Raw genomic sequence first — 27,473 nt, 5'->3', positions numbered from 1 at the left:
GGAGTTGGTGGGAGAAGTGCTAGCGTGGGGGGGTGTGAGATGTAAAGAGCCAATTGAAATTCAACGTGAGCATGATCCGCTATAAATATATCAGTGATTCGGGTAGATTCCAGACCTTTCAAAAGAGTGGGAGAGGAAGAAAGGGTCAATGCAAGAATAGGAGAGGTATACATGGGATTAACAAGAGAAATCTCTGGCATCTGGATGAAGATAGAGCCATGCATCCACAAGTCCTGCATCAGCCATTTCTTTTTAAAGCAGGCTAGACATAGCCCCAAAGCCTGGCAGTGAGTGGAGCTTCTATCTAGGTCAGGGTCCTACACTAGGTTAAAGTCACTCTCAACTATAAAGTCTCCTTTGCCTTGGCAAAGCTGTTCTTGAAGAACTTGGCAGAGGAAAGCCTCTTGTGACTGGTCAGGGGCATAGAAGTTGAGGAAGGTCAGTGTGTCCCTGCTCTTTTCGACTGTCAGAGTTAGGAATCACCAATTAGGGTCTCTAGCAAGCTTTACCGCTTTGGAGTAGAAGCCCCATTTGAAAAAAATGGCGGCCCCCAGTGTTTTGGTAGTTGTGTATGCCCAATGTTGGCAGGGATACTTAGGGTGAATCATGCAATGACAGTCATCTTTAAGGAGGTGTGTTTCTTGTAGATATGTCACATCAGGGTCTTGCTGTAGGAGGTAGCACCACTATTTGCGGCGTATGTTAGTGGACTGGAACCCTCGAACATTGAGGGAAATAAGTTTAAGTGTGTTCATGGAACACATGAGTAATGAAAAGTGGAGCGCGACAAAGTAAAAACACAAATGCGGTGCGGTGGAAGCATGTCAGTTGATAAGTTAGTATTCCATCTTACAGTTTCCCGAGGAACTAAGGGGGTTGCTGGGTGGCTTGCATGTGGAGTACTTATAGGGAAAACAAAGGGGACAACAGGGCCCAAAAATGCGAAACACTCCATCCGGAGATGAGTGGAAGTGTCACTGGTCTCTCCTGAGGTGTCACCCTCAATGGAAAATAGTCCGTTATGGGGGAATGTGGTCCAGCCTAGATGGCAGGGGAAGACAACTTGTAAGAGGAGGCAATGTTTGATTAGAACAAACAACAAGCAAGGTGAAGAGTTCTGAGCCCATATCTGCGGCCCAGCCTTAAGGATGTGAAAGGCCATGTTCAAGTCTTTCAGTTTATTGATACCGTATGACCATGTTCCATGAGGGCTATTGCTCGTCGGTAGAGTGGGAAGGTTCTACTTCATGCTGTGGAGGCGTGCAATAATGTCCTCTTTTGCACTCTGTAAGGCCATTACCGCTTTGCTGCAAGGTGTAGATTTCCCCCGGACCATCTGCCGAGCGGGTCACCAGGCACTGGTCTCTCCAGGCTGGGAGAACTGGGTATCCTTGCTGGAAGCTTCGTCAGACAGACCAAGCACATTCCTTTCCTCGTGGAGCGAACTGACCATTTTCCTTTGGCTGTTCCTCTGGAAAAACAGTCCAAATGGGTGCACCCAGTGATATGCGATTCCCTGCTCACATAGCTTTTCTGTGATAGGCTTAAAGTCTCAACGTTTTTTCAATGTTAATGGAGAAAGATCTGGACAGTGTGGACCCAGAAGACAATGTCTGCTCTGCCCCGGGCTGCTTTAAGGATGGCCTCCTTGTCCTGAAAATGTGGACTCGGGTAAGAATATTAGGTGGGGTCTCGGGCGGCCTCCAGCACAGTGCGCCCTATCCAGGGTTAGGAGTTGGTCGTCCTCGCCCCCACAAATTGCTTTTAGAAGGTCTCTGGTGGACGTCATTATGTCTTCCCCTTCATCACTGCGTGTAATCTCTTGAATGAGAAGTGCGCAGGAGATAGAACCAGAATTACTGCCATTGGACCAGTCCCAGCGGGTCATACACATCGCGATGAGGCTAAGGGATGTACAGTAGCCAGTGGGGAAGCAAGTGCTCCAAACAGGGAGCCCCTAAGGCCAAAGTCTGTCCTCAATCTTCAGGCTGATAAGGGGGGCAAGCGCTCACCTGTGAACAACTGCACAGTAGGGGCCCGCGCTGCTCCCCTTCTGTCCTGGCTGTTTCAGGATCCGTGGGAACACGGGGCGTGGCAGTGTAGAGCCTGGGAAAGAGCAGTGGGCAGGAGGCAAGGCCTGCTCTTTGTGTGCACCACAAGGCCTTTTGGGCAGCAGTTTACTGTCTGGTCCGACCCCTCAAACGCAGGCCCCTTGCCTCTCGATCCCCGTCCATTCCTCACCATGGCAGTCGATTCTAGTTCTGTCAGTGAGCATCCAGGCCAGCTCCTTTGGTGTCACTTTTTCCTGCTGCACGGTGCTGGCGGCAAGGGGGAGGAGGGGAACTCTCTGGGCGTTAAGCCGTCTTGGGTGGCCGGGTCCCCCCTCAATCAGGGCAGCACTGCACCAGCTTCAACAGGTCAGGGCAATAAACAGAAGGTGTCTCAAGGGCTCCCCCAGCCGAATGCCAAAGTCATTGAGGTAGCGCCCCGAACCTTTGGTACCCCTGCAGCCACAGGTATGTCCTGCTAGCACACTGCTAAGATGGCGCCTCCTCCTTCAAGTCAGGAAACAATGTAGATGATAATTCTGACCCCAGCTGACTCTATGAGTCGCAAAAGAGATTCAGCTGGATGCCGCCGGTATCAGGGCACATGGAGATTCTGTCAGATGTCGGCAGGCCCGATATCAATGCTGGAAGTTGCTCTATGGGATCGCAGGTGATCGGAGCTCGAACGCCGCACGTCCTACTCCATTGCTGGCTAGACCACGCCTCCCCCCTTATATATGTTTAAGTGGTAATTCCTGATCTGAAAGGAGAGGGGTTACCATGTTTGGTATGTTTAGAATGGTAGTGAAAAATCCTGCTTACTGGTGTAGTTGGATTTTTTATTAATAGTTTAGAAATGCCACTTTAGAAAATGGGCATTTCTCTGTGATGATAACTCTGTTGTTTTACAGTCTGACTCCACTCATCTTCTAGGGCAGAGTGACATCTGCACTTTAAGCATACTTTCAAGACAGCCACAACACAGGAAGGGCTGGGTGTATCAAGAGAGGCATCTGCATCCGTCTGCATACTGATAGTCTTCCTGGGCTGGGAGAGAGGGAGGTGGGGAACACTTACATTTGTATAGGCTGTGTCCTGCCCTCACACAAAAGGTTGATTTACCCCTACTGATGTCTGGAGCCAGGGAAGGGGAGAAGGGAAACTCCTGGAACTTCACAGACCTTGCTGGAAACTTCTGCCACCTTCTAGAAAAAGGTCACCAGGATATAAGTACAGGGGCTCTCATCCCAAGATTTTAGAGTTTGGTCCTTGCCGGGTCAGGATAACAAGCATTATTTCAGGATTTGCGTGAGATACGCAATATTATTGATTCATGTATCATTTCATAATCTGCTGCAAATCTTGCCCTGATGTTAGGATGTACGTATTTTAATTCTCGCATTGTAAGGATAAGGAGTACTGACTCAGGATTGGCATGTTACGGACATTGATGATGACTCATGTCATTTTGTTCTATGTTTTATGTAATATATACTATATTTTTATAGAATCCTGTGTGGAGTCTCTTTTGTAGTGTATTCATTGTGTTTGTGTGTTGCGGAAACGCTTTACACATTACCTCTGGGGATGAGCCTGACTGCTCTGCGCCAAGCTACCAGGGGGCGAGCACAGGTTATCTTTGGTGTGTAACTTACTTGCCCTGACTAGAGTGGTGGGTTCAGCCTGGTTTAGGTGAATACCCTAGTCAACAAGAAACCTTATTTCTAACGGGGTCACTAAGAGAGATGATGGAAATATACATGAAATACCATTAACTATACTTGAAAAACCTTTTGGGCCTTGAATTAACTTTTTGGGAAAAACAAACATCATTTCATCTGCAACTAAAGCACCAATTGAGAACATGTTCAGGGCATGTAGCAGCATTGACTGGGTTAGCTGATACTCACAATGCTAGAAAACATGGGGCCAGATTGATGTACGTTTCGCTTAGCAATTTCCAAATAGCGACTCCATCCGAAATGCTATTCACATGCTGAGACAGAACTCATGTTCCTATATGTTGTGCCACATTTTGATATATGATAGGCTATCTCTAGGTAATTTTGGCGACAGTTTTCTACTTGGTAAGCCCATATAAATATTTTGCACCTAGTGTAGCATGTAAACTAAAAAGTCGTATTAATGTCAGCTTTCGCAACGTTTTAGGAGTCAGTGTATGCATTATGGCCTTGGATCATGACACTTTAGTACAAGCAGTGAGGGAGATACAACCGTGCTCACAAAACGACACGCTCTGCCATAGAGAGGACATTTGGAATCTTAAAAGGACTCTTCAGTGCCTGCCCAACAGTGGTGGAGCCCTCCAGTACAGTCCCCAAACATGTTGCAAAATCATAGCTGTATTTGCAATTTTCCATAATCTTGTTATTGGGAGGGGTCTGCAGGATGTGAGATTGAATCAGATTCTGATACTGAGGGCAGAATACCACAAATACACCACCAACAGGATGCCTCTCGTGCTGCTGAGGGTGGAGCACGCCGTGCTGAGATCACTACTAATTATTTTAAAGGCAAGTACGAAGGGAATATCAAAAATGAAGACAATACCACATCTGATGATGCTTTTAAATAAAAATGTTCCTTTTATTCAGGAATCATGGTTAATTTTTGTTAAAAGAACAATAAAGTGCATTATAAACAACTGCCTTCACCATTGTTTAGGTTTTTTTTGTTAAGTAAATATGATTAGAAGTGAAATGCATATGAAAAGGCAACCAAGAGATTAGTCCTTTCTTCTCCCTCTGCTTGCACTACTTTTCTCAGCAGTGCCTGCCTGTGGAGTATCACCAAGATCTGTACTAGATGTATGTCAGCATGTGTGCCTAAGATTTGATACATTAGGTACAGAGAGGCTACGTACGCTTGATGCCTCTTCACTATTCCCTAAGCCTGCTTCTGCAGGCCCTGATATTTCACTGGTGTGAATATTATCCAAGGTAGATGTAACCTGCACTAAGCTATGAGCTACATCACTACAGCAGTGACCCATCTGAGTTTGCATGATAACCGTGCACCTAGATAAACTGCTAGTAGCCTGTGCCAGACGGTTTGTGGATCGGCTTAGTGTATCAGACCTCACCATGCGCTTGTGATGCCATCGTATTTGTGTTGAGTGGTCCTGTTGCATTGTTGTAACAAGTTTATCTATAGATTCAGTGAGTCTTGCAAAGTTGTTATTCATCATGATCTGTCGATCCTCAACTGTTTTCCTATAACTTTCTTGCCTATCGAGCAATTGTATCATTGTTCAATTCTACACATTAGTTGTGATTTAGAGTTTTAATATTTTTGGTTTGTAGCCACTGCACAGAGAGCATAGAGGCATCCAACCCCTAAACAATTGAGATGTTTCAGAAGCAATTTCCGCAGCAAGGAGACCAGCATTACAGGAAGCTGTGGCATGACGACTTTGCAAAAACCTGGAACGCATCTATCTGTCTCTCAAAGATGTTGCGGTGCTTTCCCTGGCATTATGGGAACATAGATGCATCATGTGTGCTACCTGGAAATTGGGCTACAATGTCTGTTATTATACAAGATGCATCATACATAACCTTTATATTGGGGAAGTGACTATTTTTGCGGTTTTGAAAAATAAATCCATTAGCAGATGGTGGAGCGATATCAATATGTGCACCATCAACACACCCTATGACACTAGGGAAAGGTGCCAGATAATAAGCTGATAGTTATGTATGTTGTATGTCCTGTTCTATTGAGATACTAGAAAATAAATGTGCTCATTAATTTTGGACAACATGACATCAAGAAAACTATGGAAAAAAACATGGCAATGCACTTTGGGACACTCACTCTGCTACTGCTACTACTCCCTGGTAAATTCCAGATGCTAAAAGCTGTAGGCAGCACAGTACCTGCATATCCGGTGGAGTAGCATTGCTTCTATCTCTGGGTGTCTGAAATAAGTCAGCAATCAATTCTAAAATGACATGACAACTGAGCCTGTATTTCTCAAATATCTCCTCCACACTTTGATTGAACAGAGCTACCCTAATCCTCTCCTTTCTTCACCTCTGCATACCAGCCAAAATCCTCATCCTTTACTCCAGAACATACAATGCGTTATTGTGAAAGGACAGATGCATTGTGGGCCAGTTTATATGTGTTACACCTGATTAGCACCTGATTGAAAATGGTGATAATTTCCTGCATTTTGAGACTAGTCGCAATTAGGAAATGCTTCATACATACAAACTGCGATTCACAATTTGGACACCTCTATTTGTGGTTCCTTATTAGGAATTGCAAAAAAAAGCGATTTCTAAAAGGAAGGAATCACAATTTGGACAGGCTAAATTGCCTTTCATATATACTGAAAGGGGATTTTGCTGTCGCAAATAGTGATTTGGACAATTTGCAAATGCAAAAACCTTTCGTACATCTGGCCCATGATCAGTTATTGTCGTGGAGCAACAACAAGAAAAATTCAGGCAAAGTTGCTAGCGTTGACCACTCAGTTAGATAAAGCAAGGATCTTTGAGTGTGAAACTTACTGCAGACCAGAGCGGCATCCAGGTAGAGTCAGGATCTGGCACTAGTCTGGGATTCAGGCAGCAGGTCTTCCTCTCAGGGTACCGGTGCAGTATGCTTAGAGATGTCACGGGTCCTCCGAGCAACCACAAATTGTATACTCATTTTAAAGGACAAAATTACACTTTGTATTCGTATGGCTGCTCATAGAAAGGTTGGCATGATTCTAAAATCAAGCCATGAGTTGCTCTATACTTCCAAATTGATGAGTGAGATTTAAATAGAACCATCTGGTTCAACTGATGCTTTCTCTACCCGGATTTCAGAAACATTTATTACAGTGTGGAAAGCAATGCTGTTTACTGTATTATATATTGCATCAACACGTCACCAAACTACCTTCATGGGAGCAGATGTCTTTTATTAGCTGTTGTGGGGGGGCATACAGGCTTGAACATGAACCTCTTGCATTAGCAAAGGTTGCAACTCTGTGCTAATAATTCATGCAACGGTTATTCAAAGGAGTGATAAAAATATATCCAATTGGATGACGTGTTAATTCACAGCTGTGTTCTAAAATGGAATATGGATGCATATTTTGCGAGTTAATAAAGAGGTTTGGAGAAATGTGGATTGATTTTTAAAGTATAAAGTGCCCTCTTAAAGAAAACTACCCTCCCTTATTTTGGACGCACTATAATAATATTTTGGGTTAAGCTGAAGGTCAGTCTTTTTTATGCGGTTCCAAGGGCCCCAGTACCTAAGAATAAATACTAAAATCGATCTTTTCAACGATTATCAGTGTTCTGTCCAGATTGACAAATGTTTTTTTCTTTCAGGGTGAATCTGCTACCAAATTGTTAAAAATGGAGGGGCAGATTTACAAGCCCCTTTCGCCAATTTTGCGTCAATTTTCCCATGTTAAAAAGGATGCAAACGTGGCGCAAGGGGCTTGTAAATCTGCCCCGGAGTACATTTCAGTTTGCCTGAACAATTCACAAGAGATCAACACTGAGTTGTTTTAGTTTATGTCACAGACACAGTGGAGGTTGTGGTAGAAGAATTTAGGGGTAAGGCTGGGAAGGAACCTATTTCTTCATCAGCAGTGGGAGCTTAGCCTGATCCAATAAAGGTAGTTTGAAGTCTGAGATTCATTATGTTTAATTGCTCATATTATGACTATTGCACCCTCTTGTTTTTTTCTTTACTTACAAAAGACCCTAAAATATTGGCCTTGGCTTGATTATGTCCGATTGTGAATTTGCTGCGATAACTCTGGTCGAATCCTGCCTGGACTGCGCATCTGCATATATCATTTGCATATTTTCCAGGATTCATTAGATACATTTTACCTAGGTGCATGCAGGAGTTCTCCAGGACCCCCATTGCTAAAGAAATTACGTTGGTTCCCTATATCAGCCAAGATGTCCTTTAAAGCTATCTGTATTGTCCCTCGGTCTCTTAGGCCCCCATTTGCAAAATTGTGAGTATGGCAGCGCCACAAGCCTTCCTGCTGAGATGACCTACTTCAAAAGAAAAGGGCAGAAATGCGCTGTATCTATGAGTCACGGCACATTCCTGTCCTCTTTCACAGAGCTGGTGCACAAATGGTTGCCATGCGCCAACGCAGGCCCCTTTGCACTATGGTACAAGGGTGGCTGTTTCAAAATTAAGTTGTTTTGTGGGGGAAGGACACCTTCCTTCACAAATACAACCCTTACGCCACCCATGGGAAGGTGTAGGCTTGTGATGTATTCCCAGGTCTACAGCACGTTGTAAATATGGGAATGGGTCAAATGCCACGGGTGGTTACGTGGGAACACCTACCGTAAAGCCCATGGCACTCTTCCCCATTGCACTGTGAGGCAACGCAGCGACTTGCACTGCGTTGCCTCACACCATATCTACAAGGCCATGAAAAATGCAGCAGGGTGGCTTTACGTGGACTCGTAGATATGGGTAAGCCCCTTAACACTGCTGTTAGTGGAAACTGTGAAGGAGTCAGAAAAAAAGAAGTTGTTGGCACTTGCTGAATTTCTAACTAAACGAAAATGGATCAAGGCTTTCAAAGAAAATAAGAAAGTGGATGATGGTATGAGGTATAAAATGCAGTGAAGGCCTGATAGAATTGTAAAGAAGGAAATGATAGAATTCAGTAAAGGGCGCACTACAGGCCATATTTATGGCAAAGTGGCACCGTTCAGCGCAGCAAGTCACCTGCTTTATTGGGAAAAGGCAGGAATGCTCCGTGCTTAGGGCATACAGCACATTCCTGTCCTTTCCCCCTGCACTGGCGCACGATGGGTTGCCCAGCGCCAATGCCGGCACCCTTGCACCATGGAGCAAGGGAGTCTGTGTTGCATTCAGGATTGTTTTTTGTGAAGGAAGGGGCACCTTCCTGCACAGAAACAATCCTAAGAGACATATTCTTCCATCTATGTGTGCTGCAGAAGACAGAGAAAGAAGTAGCAACAAGGAGAAATAACGATATTTCTCCTTGTTACACCTCTCCTTGGGAGGAATATCTTTTTGGCCCATTCCCAGTTTTACCAGATTTAGTAAATCTGAAATGCGTCAAAAATCATGGAAGTTGTGTGGAAACACCCATGCAACTCCTCCCTTGTGCAGAGTATTGCAACGCAGTGATCTCACTTAGAGGTTTACGTCATACATGCACCACCTTGTGGGGTGCAAGCATAACACAAACTTCTTGGAAATATGCCCCTAGATGTCATGGAAGATAGTTTATGGAGAGATTAGAAGTTAGATACACTGGAAAAAGATTGAAGCGAGTGTAAGAGGTAATTTGGGTTGCCATGGGTGGATATATTCATGAAGAGAGAAGATGCAGGAAATAGTGCAGCTTGTGTCACCAAAAGCAGTGGGGTAATTTGCCAACCCCAGATCTTGCGAGTTGAGGTACCATCAAAGCCTTGTGAAAAGGAGTATATTGACTTTATGATACCTAACATGTATTCTGGAACGAGATGAATATTTTAAATAGTTTTGTTGAACTACCATTTCAATTCAGTATTGTGAAGTATTTAAGAGATACATTTTATAGCTGAATTTTTAAGCAAGGTATTACTGCAGGAATGTGCACGGAGAATACATGGTGGTATTCAATCAATTTGCTTTCTAAAGAACGGCATGAGATATATTTTGTTTATTACATAGTATATATTTGTTGCACTGATTTCTATAACTTGACATATTTTATGTTGTATGACTTATTTGATTTGTTAGTACCTTGACGATAGATTGTTCTTGCGTTTGTTTGTGGTTTGTTAAAAAATATCAGAAATAGAAATGAAGAAAGAATTGATGATGGACAGTGGTGTTCAATTTTTATCTGAAACCATGAAAATAACATTTAAATAGACTGGTTGTAGCACATGAAGATATGAAAAGCCCACTCTGTATTGCTGTCAAGACAATTATCTGAAATAGAGGGTACCATATGTAGAAATTACAGAAGTGATATTTTGGAGGCAAAAACCATAGAAACTGATGTGGACAAATTGGAACATACTTCAACGTTTCAGGGATTATCCATCTCCTTTCATATCCCTTAAGGGAAGATGGTTGTGGATAAAGTGTACACAGAAATTAACCATTTAGGGTAACAAGAGAGGTGGTGATAGTGCTGGTGAGAAAAATAACTTTTTACAAAGTGTTTACGAGGCAGTGAAAGTGTGCAACATTAAATTAGGGAATGGGTTGTAGCTTGTTTAACAAGCAGGAGCATAAAGATGCATTCATTGTACTCTAAAAATAAATAAAAAGAAAGCTAGAGAAGTTAAACAATATTAATGTGTTGGATAATGAAGAGATATGAAGTGTCTGTAATGTTAGTGGACTGAGTTGGCCAGGTTATTTATCCCCCCTTTTATAGTACATTGTAGGTAGGTGAGGCGGCTGCCAATAAATGTCCAGGCAGTGGTTTTTTTCAAAGGTGAGTGTGATATGGTGCTCTGAAATGTTTGGTAGTCAGTTTAGAAGTTCGAACAGGTTGCCACAGCGAGAGGATTACTTTTGATGAGTTTCACGTGTGTTAAAAACATTGGTGTGTCTTCCATTGACTGGTTCACTGGGTCCACCGAGTCCTAATTTGCAAAGTGTCTGGTAACACTTAAGCCATACTTCTGCGTTCCTCATGTCCCTCCCTTTGATGCTTTGTGGTAACAAATCAGGTCCACTGAGGCTATTATTGAAGTCCTAGGTGTTACTGCTTCAATAGATATCAGGCGGACTGTCCTACCCACCACAACGCTTTTTGAGTCATCAAGTATAATAACAAATATTAGAACACTGGAATTATAAGAGCTTAATTGAAGACAATGGAGAAGCTCCAGGCTTATATGCTGGTATAAGTGCGAAGATCCAACATTCCAATGTTTGTCTTCCTGTGTCTCCCTTTTTAATTTAGAACATTCCACCCTTAGTGGGTGGAATGTCCTAATAGCTTTACAGCCCTTCTTCCTCTGGTTATACTGTTTGTTAAGGGCCCTCTCCCTCACTATAACTCGGGTTCAGGGCCTTTAACAAGCAGGCACTGGCCTATAAGGCTATTTAATGTGGAAATGTGCATAATTAAGAAGACCAAGTTTCTGTTTCTTACAACGGTGGAAAAATTACAGAAGGTAGCCTCACAACTAATGGATCGGAAACATATTGTCAAATTGACGACCCTTGGTGATTGTAACTAAAGCTCCCTGTTTTCCGTTTTTACAGATTTTTACAGATAAAACCAGACATAAAACATCCAATTTCTTGTCTGTATTTATTTTTTTAATGTGGATAAAAACGGAAATTGGGTTGCTTTTTGAGTAATTCTAAATACTGTGTGCCATGACTGCCAGGCCATTAGCTGTGTGGAATGATAGTTAAGGGAGCTAAAAAAGAGGCGTGGCCAAGCCGCGAAGCGTGATGGCCGCTGCTTAGCGGAGCTCCGCCGAACCCTCTCATCCCCCGTCTATCTGACCCATTCATCCGGAACTCGATCGCACTATTATCTAAGGGGATGGTGCCCGACATAACGTCCGGACCCTCCGAACATCGTGCGGTGATCGGGGACTGAGAGCGAGCCGATGTCGCAGTGAGGCCTGGTTGTGGCGAGGAAGCGGGACCTCGAGTGACGGCGGGACCTGCAAGCAGACACCACCTTGATGGACCTGTCGCCCGTATTTCAAGACCGGAGCAGATCCGAAGGTTTTCCCAGCAGTGCACAAAGTGCGACATCGGCCAGAGAACCTGAGAGCAGCCGGGAACCCCCGGAGCCTGGTGACAACGTGCATGCCGGGGCCTTGATTGCAGAGACAGTTGGCGGCAGATCCCTTGCGCGCTGGATGATACGCCGGAGGGCCCCATAGTGATTGGTGCCACAGCGGCCGAGACCCGTCTCAGACTAACCGCCCCACCCCCATCTGAAGTGCCCCTGGAGATGCGGTGGAGGCTCCTGGGCCCGAGAGACAGCACATCGGCGCACCGATCTGGAGATATGGCTAGACCTAATGCCCGTAGCGGACTCGAAGAGGGGAGGTGCGGGACTCCTGCTTCGCCCATGCCCCTCAGGAGGACCAAGATTTGCAGGAATTGCACGCTGTGATCCGACCTGCTAACAGCACACCGATTCAAGGCAGCCTGGGGAAGAAGCACAGATATGCCGTCTCGGGGGTGCGGGGATGCCTCTGAAGACCACAATACATACTTGCTGACGGAGCGGCACACATGCTGTGGGCACTGTTCCTGCCGGCGCCCGCCCTGTTCAGCCTTTGCTGTGAACTACGCTACGAACTCTTGTGGTGAGCGTGTGGGTGGTTGACGGTTCTCTCGCATCCACTGCTGGCACAGCGCTGGGCCTGTCTTTACCTTGGAGGGCCTGTCATCGGCTCCTTGATACCTGGGATACTTGGCTGCTCCAGGGTGCGGCGGCTTGCTCTCCTCTCCGTCCGCCCTGCACCTTTAGAGCACGAAGTGAGTACTATTGGCTGGGCATCCACTGACATCGTGTACTGTGGTTAGACGTTGTGGGAGACGAGCTACCCAATCGCCAGACCTGAGGCCTGTCCTGTGGCTATAGTGAGCAGAGACGGAACAGTGAAGGTGGGGCCGTGCGCCCTGAGAGGTGGTACACCACAGACATCACATCTGAAACAGTGCTGAAGGCACAATGTCGTCGTCTCGGGGCTCCAAGTCCGTGCAGCAGAATCAACTGGACAGGTACCCGCTCCCCAAGACATTGCTGCCCGATTCCTCCCCAGTAGGTAAGGGCGGAGCAACACAGGGAGAAGCTGCATCGGAACCAACGCTTAAGGATGTACTGGAGGCGATCGCGGGTATCAAGACCTCCCTTGAACATAAGATGGATGACATGAATAAGAATAACGGGCCCGATTCACAGAACTAACTTAAGACAAAATCCTAAACTTACTACTTTTGGTATTCACAGAAGTTAGGATTTTGTCCTAAGTTTGTCTTAAGTTTGTCTTAAGTCTGTCTTAAGTCTGTCTTAAGTCTGTCTTAAGTCTGTCTTAAGTCTGTCTTAAGTTTGTCTTAAGTCTGTCTTAAGTTTGTCTTAAGTCTATCTTAAGTTTGTCTTAATTCAAACTTAGGACAAATTCCAAACTTCTGTGAATACCATAAGTAGTAAGTTTAGGATTTTATCTTAAGTTAGTTCTGTGAATCGGGCCCAACGAGCGTGTGAAGCAAATGGAATTAACCACTACGAGCCTAGTGGAAGACACTTCTCAATTGCAACTAGAAGTCAAGGACTTGCAAACATTTCGGAAATTCGCTGAATCCAAGTTGGACGGTTATGAAGGGCGCCTGCGCCGCAACAACGTTCGTATTCTGGATGTTTCAAAATAATCAGACGGGCCGGCTACAGATCTCTACGTGGAGGACCTTATCCTCAACCATCTATAACCCAAGGGGTTAGGGAAATTCTTCATCGAGCGAGCGCATAGGGTCCGTGGAGGTCGACCGCGACCCAGGGTCTCCCCTCATCCGATCCTGGCTAGAGTCCTCAACTTCAGCGACCGTGATATTATTCTCCAACATGCTAGAACAGGCCCGCCCCTGAAGTACGAAAATGCTGAGATATCGTTCTTCCCGGACTTCACACAGATGGTTCAGTATCCGAGACGTTGGTTCCTTGGAATTAAAAAAACACTGAGGGATAAAGGCTTCAAGTACGCCATGCTCTAACCCCGCTAGATTCCAAGTGGAGGCGGACGGTCGAGTCTGGTTCTTTGAGCGTCTGGAGTCAGCAGCAGAGTGGCTGGAGAATCACTGACAGAGTTTCCCTTTGATGATGTGGTAAAGTTGATTGGAGGGGGGTTGCACTGGGGGTTGGGAGATGCGCTGATCTGAGACTCTATGCCAAATGGGTCAGATTGGAATATTGACCTAAAGGTTGGGTTCGCCTATCAGAGACATTCTTTATCCTGGACCCTTCTCACTGCAAGTCATTGGGTATATCCTTGAGTGCGTTGTAGACGATTGAGTGTTGGTATTTTTGAGGGGAGGGGATGGGAGGGAGGCACCACGTTCCCAAATTTTCTACTTTTAGTCACGTTGGTGGGGCGACAGGCACTCTGCAAGTTTAGTCATGGGCAGTTTGAAGCCTAGAGTGCAGGGGAGCAGGGTGGGGGCGGTTGGGAGGGGTTGTTTTTGTTGTTTGATTATAACGATTCTTTCGCAGGTTTAGTCCAACCGACAATTCTGAGTATGTGACGCAGGGAGGGGGGAGCTTGGGAGGGGAAGCTCATGTTTTCAGGTTTGCATTGTGTGTAAAGTATGCTTTTTCGACAACACAAACATTGATCATCGAGCAGGAGCAGCTACAGTGTCTGCATATAGATGGGTACGCACAGGGATATAGGGGTTAGAGTCCTAAGCTGGAATGTAAATGGCCTGGGTGACAAGATTAATTGTGGGATGGTCAACCAATATATCAGGCGACAGGCCCCAGGAAACACACCTTATTGGGAACACATGTCAGGCTCTGAACAAGGGAGGATATAGGTTGGTGGCACACGCGGCCTTCACTACGGGGTCACGAGGGGTGGGAATATTAACCAAAAACACGTTCCCTTTCATAATTCAAACCACATTGTCCGACGCTCGGGGTCTCGGGGTTGTGGGAGGGTAGGACGGCCACATTTGTTTCAGTGTATGTTCCCCCTGGCCTTCAAAATGATAAATTCAAGGACCTGGGTAGTATCCTCCTGGCACTCCCTGTACGCCTCCTTGTGATAGGAGGAGACTTCAACGCAGTGCTGTCTGGAACGCTTGACCGTCATCCACCACGGTAACTCAGACCCTCACAGAGGTGGCTATCGGACTTGCTTGAGTCCATGGGACTGGTAGATGGTTGGAGGACCCACAACTCCGATAGGATTCAATACACGTTCTTGTTGGGAGCCCATCATAGTCTCTCCCGTATTGACTATATCCTAATCCCGGCGGCACAGGCATTCAATATCCGGGAGGTTCGCCACCTGGGTAGAGGTATCTCGGACCACTCTCTGGTCTGGATGCAGATTGTCCTGGGTCAAATGAGCACTGGGAAGATAGCCCCCATCAATTCATGGTACCTGAGGGACACAAAAACCCAGAATAATATAGCTCAAGCCACAGACAACTATTTCCAAGACAATGAGGGGACGGTTGACTCAGCACAGACGTTATGGGAAGCTTACAATACAGTCATTCGTGGGGAAACACTATCCCTCATAGCGGGAAAGAAGAAGAATAAGCAGGCATAGTTAGTGCGAGCAGAAGACGAAATACTGAGAGTGGAGGAAGAATTAGATCAGGCCGTGACCGCCGAAAAGCTGCATCTCCTTAATTTGAAGCAAGAAGAGTACAGAAGCATAGCCGAGGATAGAGCCAGGATACAGGGCAGAGATACGCAGAGCAGAATCTATGAACATGGTGATAGGGCGGGGAAGCTAATTGCATGGTTGGATAAGAGGGAGTGGGCGGCCTGGTTGGTGCCCGAGCTGCACGGCAAAGACACTGTCCCCATAACCGACCCACAGGCAACAGCTAACCAATTTGCAGACTATTATCAAACGGTATACCGCACGACTGGCAACTACACGGACGAAGACAATAGTGAATTGCTTAGGGATATCAGGCTCCCCATCCTCTCAGATGAAAATAATGAATATCTCGAGTCAGCTCTCACAGACGATGAGGTGGCACAGGCGATAAGGGGGGTGCGTTCTGGAAAGGCGTCAGGTCCCAATGGCATTCCAATTGAATTGTACAAATTGAGACCGGATAAGATAGCCCCGTTCCTCCGCTCGATGTTCTTAGAGAGCAGAGACAAGGGGATGCTTCCCTTTGACCAATGAGTTCCAAATATTGCAGTCATTCACAAGGAGGGCAAACCCAAAACCAGCTGCGCGTCCTATAGACCCATATCGCTGCTGAATGCAGAACCCAAGATTCTTGCTAAATTATTAGCTACACGCCTAATTAAGGTAATTGACACATTAGTGCACCCTGACCAGTCAGGCTTTATGTCACATCAAAATACCCATGGCCCAGGTTGTTGTGAACAACCGTAAGTCACCAGCTTTCCAACTGAGCCGTGGCACGCGCCAAGGTTGCCCTTTGTCTCCGCTCCTTTTTGCGTTAGCTTTGGAGCCACTGTCCGTAGAGATCAAGTGATTCGTGGGATGCGGTGGTCAACGGGCTGGGAAGACAAGATATCACTATATGCAAATGATATTCTGCTATACCTGACCTCTCCAAGAGCTTCCTTGATCGGCCTCCTGGACATTCTTTTGGTGTTTGGGAGATACTCCGGCTTCACCATAAACTGGTCGAAATCTGTGGTGTATGTCCCACAGGGAGCACCACCCAACATTCCAGGGGGATGCCTGATACAGATAGCATCGGATGGCTTTCGTTATCTAGGCATTTTTATCACTCTAAATGCGGAGCTCCGCTTTGTCCGCAACCTGGTGCCACCTCTGCAGAGGCTTAAAAGCAACGTCAAGCGCTGGAAGTCACTACCCCTTTCGTTGTCGGGTAGGGCGATCCTCTTTAAAATTATGGCCCTGCCGCGCTTCCTGTATGCCCTCCAGAATTCAATGGACCTGGTTCCCCTTTCTTACTTCAAAGAAATAGAGAATCTTCAAAGAGATCTCCTGTGGGAGGGTAAGCCACGCATAGCCGTAACCAAATTGACCCTTAATTGGTACGATAGGGGCATCAGTCTCCCAGATGTTAAAAAGTACTATTGGGCATCCCATTTGGCAGTCATCAACCAGGGGATCTACGGTCGACCGGATGACCCTGGGTATGCCATGGACAAATGGCTGCTCCCTGGGGGTGAATACACCAGAGCACTCTATGCCAAGCCCCGCAGGTATCCTCTCACAGGACCTATTGCACATTCGGTCCATGTTTGGCATGCGGCGAACAAACAGCTGAGATGGGATCGCAGACTTACCCTGACAACTCCACTGTGGAACTCTGAGAGGCTGGGAGGCCTGTGGCAATCCAAGGGCTTTGATAAATGGGACCTTATTGGACTCTCACAGATCAAAGATATATGGGGTAAAGAGACTATACTTCCCTTCGCCTCCCTCCAACAGCAATGCCGCCTTGCAGATACGGAATATTTTCGGTATCTTCAAGTCCGACATGCCTTGCTCACCCACGTCATGAGCAATTCCACAATTCCGGAGGCCTCACCCTTAGACGACAGAATACTGGATGGCCACTTCCCTGATTTACAAAAAACTGATTAACAATATGGAAGATCCCAGGCAATCATTGGAGGAAAAATGGGTCAGGGACGGCTTAGAACTGGATGAGTAAGATTGGCAAGAGGTGGTCTCCTCCCCGAGAAAGGTGGCGGTCCAGGCAAGACTTCGACTGGTACAGCTCAAAATTCTGCACAGGGTTTATTACACAGGGCCGGGCTTGGTGCGTATGGGTAGATCAGAAACGGGGGAGTGCAGACGTGGGTGCAGGGAGATCGGCACATTTATGCACATCATATGGGACTGTGTACACATACAGTCTTATTGGCAAGCCATATATCGCACTTTACGAGAGGTTCTGAATATTGACATGCAGCCGGAGGCCCGCAGATGCCTCCTGAATATTTGGGAACCTGCGGACCTCACCACTTATACTACACAGTGGGCTACTCTGGCATTAATGATTGCGAAAAGGAATATTGCGCAGCGCTGGGGGGCACGTCAGCCACCTGCACTGGGAAAATGGAAGGTGTATTTTCAGGGAGAAATCGATCTATGTTGCAAGGGGGTGCCCTGGGATTGGAATAGAGTGTGGGGGCCATGGAACCACTACAGAGGGGACATCTGGACTCCACCAACTCCTCTACAGGACACTGAGACTCCTGAAACCCCTTGATTTACTCTACATTGTACATTGTGATTTGATTTATTGTGTCTCATACTGAAATCTTGAACTTTGTATGGTCCCTTGCTCGTAAATGTCGGTGAATTTTGATGATGATGTTTAATAAAAAGAATTATTAAAAAAAAGTGGGGGCTAAAAAAGAAAGGAATTTTAGTAAAGAGGCTTTAACAGCAGTAGATATGCACAAGGCTGATGATGAAATGTGCATATTTTCTTATAAGTGCATTGATTTATCTTCTGCTGGTGTTTACAGCATTGAAACCTAGTAGGCATTCAAGCATGAGTACACGTTTACTGGTTAAATAAATGTGGAAATATACTAATTTCAGCTTAATTTTTTCACAAAACCCAAAATCAATATGGATAAATACAGATCAAATTAGTAAAAATTAAATATGGATAAATACAGATGGAAATGGCAAAAAAATAAATACCATAAAACCGGGAGCCCTAATTATAATTATAGTTTAATTGCCAAAGGGAATTTGATATCTATGTCCTAAAAGTCCACTTGACTTCACTTACTCTGGTTTATTCAAGTTAACAAATACTATTGACTCCCTGGCTAGGTATTATCAGACCAATGTACGTCACCCTTGATAAAACAAAAGGAGGGACTGTAGCTCATGTCTGTTGTATTGGAAGGGAATGAAAATGATAGTGTGTACTTAAGTGGCGGATATTTTATTTGTATTTTTTAGATGATGATTAGATGTGGGATAATAATTGAGTCAATCCATCACTGCACTGGGGCTTTTATCCTTGATATTGAATAAAAGAAAGCTTTTAACCGAGTATTGTTAAAGGTCTAATAGGGAATGCCTTTTCTGGCGTTACCTGGTTGTTCTCTGTCGGTTAAACTGAAAATGTTCTTCTCCAGTTTCATTCCCATACAATGGTATTTGTTCTTAAGCTGTCATCATAAGTATCTTGCAATGCATGGTTTTCTTAATTCACATTTGTATGCAATGACAGTCTTAGCAAACACATTTGAAATGATTCTGCCGCTATGTATATTTCTCCCAGAGTAGCACTCAAGGATCATATTGAATGTTAGCATTTAACTCTTCTTATGTACCCACGTTCCCCTGCTGTAGAAAATGCTTTGCGGGCTTCATGTTATTCCGGTCAATGCTGCCGCATAGAAGCAAAAATTAAAGATAGGTAACTTCTATCCATAATAACTTCCAATAAAAAAACACAAAACACGATTCTTACTAAATAAATAATGTACATTTCTTTTACATAAAAAACACATATGAGCAGACCTCTATACAGGATCTTACAATGTAACAAAATACATAATTTGCAATCAGTCCGAGGCCGCCATCTTTGGGTTCCATTTCTCTTGAGAACAGAAAGCCGCGAACGCTGCCGCGTCAAGGATTTATTTGACCTACCAGAACTTGTGGAATGTTTATAACAGCCCCTGATACGTGACAAGTTCCCCATGCCCCACCATTCACAATTCCCATACTCAGCCCACCACCCCCCTTCCCAATGAGAACACTTTAATATAGCAACAAAACACATATATATAAATAATTTTTTTAATCAAATGTTTCATAGTTTAGGCTGCGTGATGCTGACAGCTCCTTCAAATATGCTCTATTTTCACCTCTTCTGATTACCTGACTTTCCAGCAGTGCTTAATTTGAGCCGGTGGTTTCCGGTGCTCGGCTCCAGCACTTAATTCTCAACAACAGCACTTATGACAGTCTGCCACATGATGGTGCTGATTATCTAATTTAGAGATGAGCACACCAACAATAGTTTATTAATGCAATTTACATTAAAAATTACTAATACCTGCCACCCAAGTCATTCTTATAGCTCTGAGGACCTGTAATAGTCTGAATTCTCACACTTGCAGCAGTGTGATGGTTACTAGTTGTGTTGGTAGTGTCATTGGCAGCGCTGGCAGGGGTGTTGTTTGGTGCAAGCTGCAATGGCCTCCTGAAGAGGTCCCTGGCACTTAGTTTTTTACAAATTAAACACTGCTGTCCACACTCATACTATTCCACCGAAGATGTACCCTTGCCCACAGTGGCACCATGCGAAGATATGCGGTTTGTTTTTGCAGCAAAAGGAGAGCTGCTGTGTCACCTTAAGACAACACCAAGTACTGAGATAGGCAGACAGCTGCAGCGGCTGAATCTTCCAAGCGAGGGAGAGGTTTGGGGACAGAAATTTGAAACAAGATTTGGGCTGATACATTTTCTTGGCGCACGTGCTTTGTGGCGTAGCCATGACGAGGGAAGGAATGAATCTAGAACAGACTGATTGATTCGTGGCCAGAATCAGTACATACAGAACTATTGAAAGTTCAGTTTTCTCTTGACCTGTAATAGTCGGACGAACCATGTAAACAATAGGGATCTGTGAGAAACGTTATTTCATAGTTTTCTCTATAGTGCGTTCAGTTGGTTTCTATTTGGGTGTTCATTTAAAAGTGAAACTTAGATAACAGGTGCATTGCACCCAACTCCTCTCTTTGCAGTAAGAGCCAATATGTGGCATTTTGTCTGTGATCAAGATTGCCTGTTTATTTTCCCTTCTTAAATGGGTTTATAAAACAATGGGATTGGTATCTTGCCCTACAAAGCTATCCAAGAATTTGGAGGTCAACTGAAAAGTCGATAGCCAAAGCATGATTTCTGAGGTGGGATCCACAGAAGTAACTAAAATAAAATTGACCTAAGGTGTGGGTTTGGAGATTAGTTCAGAAGCACAAGTGTGATCCCAAACGTTGCGTCTATGTTGAATGTGTTGTGTTGCTAAATGCATTGCAAAGAGAAGTGCCGAATTAAGCCCTAATTTGAAGTCGGTGTTAAAATTGTGTAAGGCATTGCACCTAGAGGTAGGTGGCGGGCCGAAACCTTGCCTTGCACTCCATCTACTTTTTGCTTGTTAAATGTTCTGAAGGAGGACATAGGAGACAGATGGATTTTGCTCTTAATAAGGGTCTCTGCAATGTCATTTATGTAATCAACATAAATGTCAGCAACATATCATATATGCACTGTACAATGTTTGCTGCTCGTACCAAAATCCGGAAGAGGTTCAAGGTTGGAAACCTGTCATTTTTGTAATATGGACGATAACCAGTTTCAACAATACAATCCCAGAGTCTGATCATTCCTAGGGCCTCTGTTCATATGATCACGTGCTTGAATCTACTGATTGCCTATTACAGACCGATGAGGCCTTCTTCTGAACTTAGATGCTCCAGGAAATGATTGCTGGGCTACTCCCATATTGGATTCTTAGAGCCTGGGTTTTTACACAGGACTGACTTTTGACTGAGAAGTCTTGGGAAGCATGATGTAGAGACCAGCAGTGGTCTGAGGACTGAAGTGGTCAATTTTCTGCTGGTATAGTTGCTCCCCTTCAGGTTTTGCAAGACCTGAGATGCCGATTTTGCCAAGTAGCGATTCCAGGCCAGACTGCCATGTTCACTGCAATTTTCAGAACAGGCCCACACCTTCATCATGGTTCCATATTATTCTAAAGTATCATTGGTTTCGACTCATTCTTCTTTGGAATGGAGGACAACTCATTTTAAGGTATCTTCCCAGAAACAGACCACATCCCATGGGGATATTTCTGGGATATGACAGATGCAGTTCAGCAATGCTCAATCCTGTTATTTTCCTAAAAGTATCTGAATAATGTCCTGAAGCTTCCTTCTAGATCACTAACCAAGTAATATTTTATCCTGGCTCTTCTCTGCCTTCTTTTAATGCCCCGGTAAGAGCCCGAGTGCTTGCTAATGCCTTGTGCTTCTCAGTGGTGCACCTACAATTTGCCTTATCTCTCAAGCTTCTCCTAAAATGTATTGGTGAACCTGTTGCTGTGAATATCAGAGTGAAGAAAGAGCATGCCATCTGGTCACAAGAACCACAATGCAATGGGGCAAGAGGGTGCAGACCCAAACCTTGCTCACAATAGGCAACACATGCACATTAACAACAGCAGAAAACAGAAGCTGAGTGACTGCGGACTTGACCTTGTTCTTATTCTTCTATCAGCCCCTGAGGATAGCGCCTATCCTATCTAGCACCTCCCTGCATATTGATGAAACATGGTGGCGATGTTGCATATCAGAGAACATTATAGCATGCATCTGATACTATGCAGATGGCATCACATCCACAAAGCTGAAGTTTATAGGAAGAGAATTGTGGAGGGCCTGGGAGATCCTTCTCTCCATGCAGGATATGAGAAACACTTGGGTACGCGCAACATTCTTCACACACAACCAAAAGTCCAGATTACACCCCGCACCTTTAATGGTGGAGGACATTTCAGTGTCGTGGAGGAATCCATGCAATAGTAAATGAGCAATACTGCCTCTGTAGACCATTTGTTATTAAGAAAAGGTTATGTTCAAGCAATCCAGTTCATGTTTTTGGTGTGGGAGCCACATATCAGTGCCAGTTGCACACATCCAGTCTAAATCCTGCGTCTTACGTTTGGCCGCAGGAAATAATGCTTCAGCAGCATGATCCAACTTTAACAAATGAGACCGATAGCTACAATGGAATTATTTTTTTCAAGATTTTAAAAACTGTTTGCTTCAGTTTGCCATCTCTGTCTTTGTGAGAATTGCACCATGTTATTCAATCATTGACAATCTTTTCTATGGAGCGAGATGTCTGCACACCCTGTTTTCTTGCTACAGTGTCTTTGGATTAAGGGTTGCGCTGGAATGTGGAAGAGACCATACAAGCCTAGGCCAGAAGCAACATTGGCCATGCTCAGTAGAGGAATATAGCAGACCCTTCTACTGCGACGTTGACTGCGGAACATGCTCGAGAGCGATCAGGCTGGGAGATCCCAGGTGAGGTCTCCTGGCTAGCTGTCGCCACTAGACATATATGGACGAGGCGCTGGTCTTGGACAGACTGCAGGGGCCCCGCAGAAGAACAGGCACCAGATACTGCTGGCCCGAAACCTCCTTGTTGAGTGTGGTTCAGGCCGTCCCTCAGAAACAGGATTCTTGCGACTCTGGGTCGTTGTGTATGGGAAGCTTCTCCAGCTCTTGGTTGTGCCCGTTGTGCAGGACAGTGTACCTGAGAAAGAAAAAAACACAAGAGAATGGAGAATATCAGCAAGTGGGTTAAGTTAAGGAAAAACACAGGGCAAGCCATCCAGATACTCCATTCAGTGCATTGATGGATTAAGAAATCACACATTATTAATAATTTAGAAACGCTTATCAGTTCTTCTGATGTCTGAGTTGGAAAGGTATCGACCTAAAATCTACAGATTTCTACATCAGTGCCCATGTTTTGTAGCCATGTGAGATCTGTTGCCTACCTATCACATCCTTCCACTAAACCCGAAAGTTGTTCACCCTCCACTGCAAGGCACTCCCCCTTCTGCATCATATTTCCTTTTTAACCTTATGCGACGTATAGTCTGTCGACTCTCTTGGTGTACATCGCATCAGGCGTAAACTCAATTTCCAATTTATGTTGCCTTGGAATACCTTTATCAAACAAATCCGTAATAAAAGCTTTGAAAAATCTTGCCTAAGTGGGCGCCATTTCAATTTCAAGCAGAAATGGCTCTTCATGCGCATGAGCAAACACCTTTTTCGGATTGTTAAACACGTTTTCAACTGTTTTTAAGACGTCCTATATTATATCATTTGTCAAGCAGTTGTAAATACTACTTATGAAGTATTACCAAGCATTGGCAACCTTTTTACATGTCAAAAAGCTAATTCTAATTTATTATCAAATGGGACTATTAAAAAAAAAATAGCATCTGTAAATTGTAAAACTAGTGTAAATAATTATTTATATAGGGTCTGATTCACAAACTACACTTTGCAGTATGTGAAGCAGTTCTAAAGCAGCACTAAATGCTACAAAATGGAATTTAAATTCTAGAGGGAATTTTTCACGTCTACCTTTACCGTTCATATCTGATCTATAGGGAGATCCCCACACATATAGGTTTGCTACTCAGGCCCTGATTACAAGTGCAGGGCTAAATTCCGATCCTTTTGCAAATGCTGGTTTGCAAAGGGATCGGAATTATGAGTTGTGTGATAATTATCACGCCCTCACGGTTTTCCCATGATAAATTCCATTTGATCAAACATGCTGATATTTTTATCAGGGGAAAACCTCATAAAAAAGGCATAGCCTGGAATCTGGTGTGTTAAATACAGATTCTGCATGTTATGCCACATTTACAAAATAAAAACTCAGACTAGGAGGAATTTATCACACAACTTACCTCTCCCAAGGGCAATGGTATCTACCACAGATGGTAAATACTTCACACTAATCCGTCTAAACTTGTAATGAGGGCCTTAGTAGCAAATGTGGGAGGGACCAAGATTGTGACTGGAAAAAAGGGGAACACTTATTAAACAATAGGAACTGTTTAGGGAAAGAGACACCAATACAAACATCCATCCAAAAAAGAGACCTTGCAGATAAGATCATTTGCTATTCACAAAATACACCTGTAAAGTTACTACAGCCCAAAAGGCCACACACAGTAGCAAATTCAGTCTGATATGTTCTCACACCCTGGTTTCAGGCAATGGCACCATGTAATTCTTTACTCAGCTGTTAATCTACATTTGAAAAAGAATAGCCAGAAGTGTATATTTACACCTAGGTGAAAGAGTAAATGTACATGCCATTAAACCTGCATGTGTGAATTTCCCTGAATGAAAAGGCCCATTGTAAATAAGACTTGTTTATGAAAAATAAAAGCAGACATACGAGTTGCTTAAGTGTGGAAAAAACTGCAAGTTAGGCTTTTTTCAATACTTTGCTATCTACAACTCTAGGTTCATAAGGTGTCTTAAGAAAATGCATAAGTTGTGCATCATTGTATAACATATGCCACCTTTACATTTTTAAATCAAGTAAAAAATATAAGAGATATTATAAAAATAATCCTTTAATATCAATCATTGCATGTTTGTATTGCAATACATTTGTTGTTTGGTGTTTGTTTAAATATGTTGTATAGTATACTTAATATGTGACAACCATTTCTACTTTCTTTTATTTAAATGACAGCCAATATACAAAGGTAGTACAGATAATATGATCCACATTTCAATTATACATTTTTGATCTATTTTTTACTTTATGTTATTAATTTATATTATAGACATATGCATTTTATGCCATTATGTGGTTGGCAATGAATATTCTGCATCTGCATGGGTAAGTTACACATATTATCCACAAGCATGCATGCCTAGGTTATGCCCAATCTTTATTAAGTATGAAAAACCGTGATGAATGGAATGCCTGAATTAATCTCATCCACTAGTAATCACTCGGGTCACATCCCAATCCATCGTTACTTACAAGTAATTACCAGAGGCTGAAATTAATTCAAGCATTCCCTCCATCACTCTCGTATACTATATAGCATGTCGCTCTAAGTTAGATGGATATGCCCAGACATGGATGCTGTGCACACTGTGTCACTGGAACCAAGCTATATCTAGCCGATGAGCCCATAACAAGAACAAAACTGGTCCTGGATTACTTGTGCTCCCGGTTCAGGGAGTACCTGGCTTGGTAGTTCGGCTGGACTGTTCCTACTGCAGCAGGATGAAGACTTATTTGCATATAGCTGGGTCCAAACTCAGGTGGAATGGTGTGGAAAATAACAACGGACTGGAATGCGGCCCAAATAATTACCAGTGGCTGTTGATTTGAGCATTCCATATACCACTTTTGAATACTTAACTATGTTGCCCAACATTTATTGACAGTTGTTAAAAAATTAGGCATAACAAAGGTACTAGCAAAACTGCATATTTTGATTCAATGCACACACCAGTATTTTTGCGTAATAATGAGCAGAAAAATGCAAATGATAAGGATGCACATTTTTGTGATATGAGATTTTTTGTATTGCTCCTACTCTCTTTAAGTTAATAAAATTGACAAAAGTTTTTAAATGCTTTTTTGATAGCAGCCCTGCATTTTGGGTCCTATTACGATGTCGGTAGTAAGGCCTCCAACCTCAGCCCTGGATGGCTGCCCCGTCATTGTCCAGAGTGCTAGATCCCTTGGTATCACCCTTGACAATTATCTAAACCTCCACAGCCACATCACAGCCAAGGCCAAGAGCGCACATCACCAACTGAGGTAGCTGTGGGGTGTCAGACAACTGATCCTGGAGCAGAGCTCGAAACAGTGGTGCAGTCTCTCGCCCTCTCCAGACAAGACTACAGAATTGCCCTTCCCAAAGTTCACCTAGGCCAACTGAGAGCAACTCTACATGCAGTAGCATGCTTCATGTTAGGTCTCAAGAAATGTGACCACATTTACCGGACCCTGCTCACCCACCAATGGCTTCCCATTGAAGCTCGGGCCCAATTCAAAAATGCCTGCATTACCCACAGAGCACAGCACTCCTCTTCACCTTCCTATCTATGTTAGACACTGAAAATCTCTGGAGCAAATAAGGGTTCCAGAAATGCTAATCCCTGCACCTGGACCCCCAACCTTCAGTCGAGAATGGTAGATGAGCCAGTCATTCTCTGGTATTCCTTACCTCCCTCCCTACGCCTAACAACCTGCATAGCCACCTTCAAAAAGGCCCTCTTTTGACAGACAACTGGGTTAATCACCCTCTGTTTACTTTGGCAGAGCACCAGCACAGCTCTGGCTGGTCAAGCATATGCAACCAAAATGCCAGGGTAGCGAAGGTGACATCGCATGTCAGGAAAGTAAGGCCCCCCTACAGTACTTTTAGGTCCAAGAGGAGGGGGAAAAGACAGACCAAAAGGATAAGGGAACCTCTATGCCGACCTATTTAATTTTACAACAGACCTGTAAGGGTCCAATATGCCACAACAACCTAGCTGTTATTATCCACCTTGACAAATTTCAAAACATTTTATTATATTAATCAAACTTATCTTTAGAAATTAAAAGCTTTTTATTGTGCATTTGGTTATTTTTATATTAGATATATTTTTTGTATACAAACATTTCAATAACATTTTTTACAAATACATATGTTTGTCTCAAATTGTATTGTTAAGTTTTCATAAATCATTTCTTTTGAATATCACACATTGATATGTAGTATCAGACATCCCAAAACAAAGGAATAAAACTGAATCTAGTCATTCATTACCAACATTCACACTCATTCAAACCATTCTTACAGTTGCATACTACACATACAGCATGGAAAGGAAAAGAGATTCGACCCTGTAGGGGTCCCAAAATAATTGTAGGAGTACAGGTTGAATTGTTTCCAAAGCACCCAGCTCGCTGGATTAGACTCACAGGGACCACTTCTCAAAGACAATTATGGTCTACACGCATTTCAGTGGTAAGCCACCTTCCTCAGGACCAAGATGTATAGAATTTCTAAAAAGAAACGTGGGATGTCTGAAAATAAAACAAGTTTTGTAACTATAATGATGGTGGCAAGAAGAGAAAAACTTTTTTTATGTGCTTTTATTTACATTATTTTGCATCCTTACTTATA

At 43.9% G+C, this 27,473-nt stretch overlaps 1 protein-coding gene across 3 annotated transcripts in view; it reads right to left on the bottom strand.

Annotated features, from left to right (window-relative positions):
• Window positions 1-19,192: 19,192 nt before the first annotated feature.
• HTR4 (5-hydroxytryptamine receptor 4) overlaps window positions 19,193-27,473 on the bottom strand; it is a 1,182,210-nt gene continuing 1,173,929 nt past the window's right edge. For all 3 annotated transcript variants that reach the window (XM_085618193.1, XM_085618195.1, XM_085618194.1), the window contains one exon: window positions 19,193-23,050. In XM_085618193.1, coding sequence (XP_085474319.1) covers window positions 22,963-23,050 — 88 coding nt within the window. In that variant the 3' untranslated portion in view covers window positions 19,193-22,962. The remainder of the gene's footprint in view (window positions 23,051-27,473) is intronic.

The sequence above is a fragment of the Triturus cristatus genome, chromosome 7 (assembly GCF_964204655.1).
Source record: "Triturus cristatus chromosome 7, aTriCri1.1, whole genome shotgun sequence".
NCBI classification, from domain to species: domain Eukaryota; kingdom Metazoa; phylum Chordata; class Amphibia; order Caudata; family Salamandridae; genus Triturus; species Triturus cristatus.
This window is presented reverse-complemented; position numbering and strand designations above follow the sequence as displayed.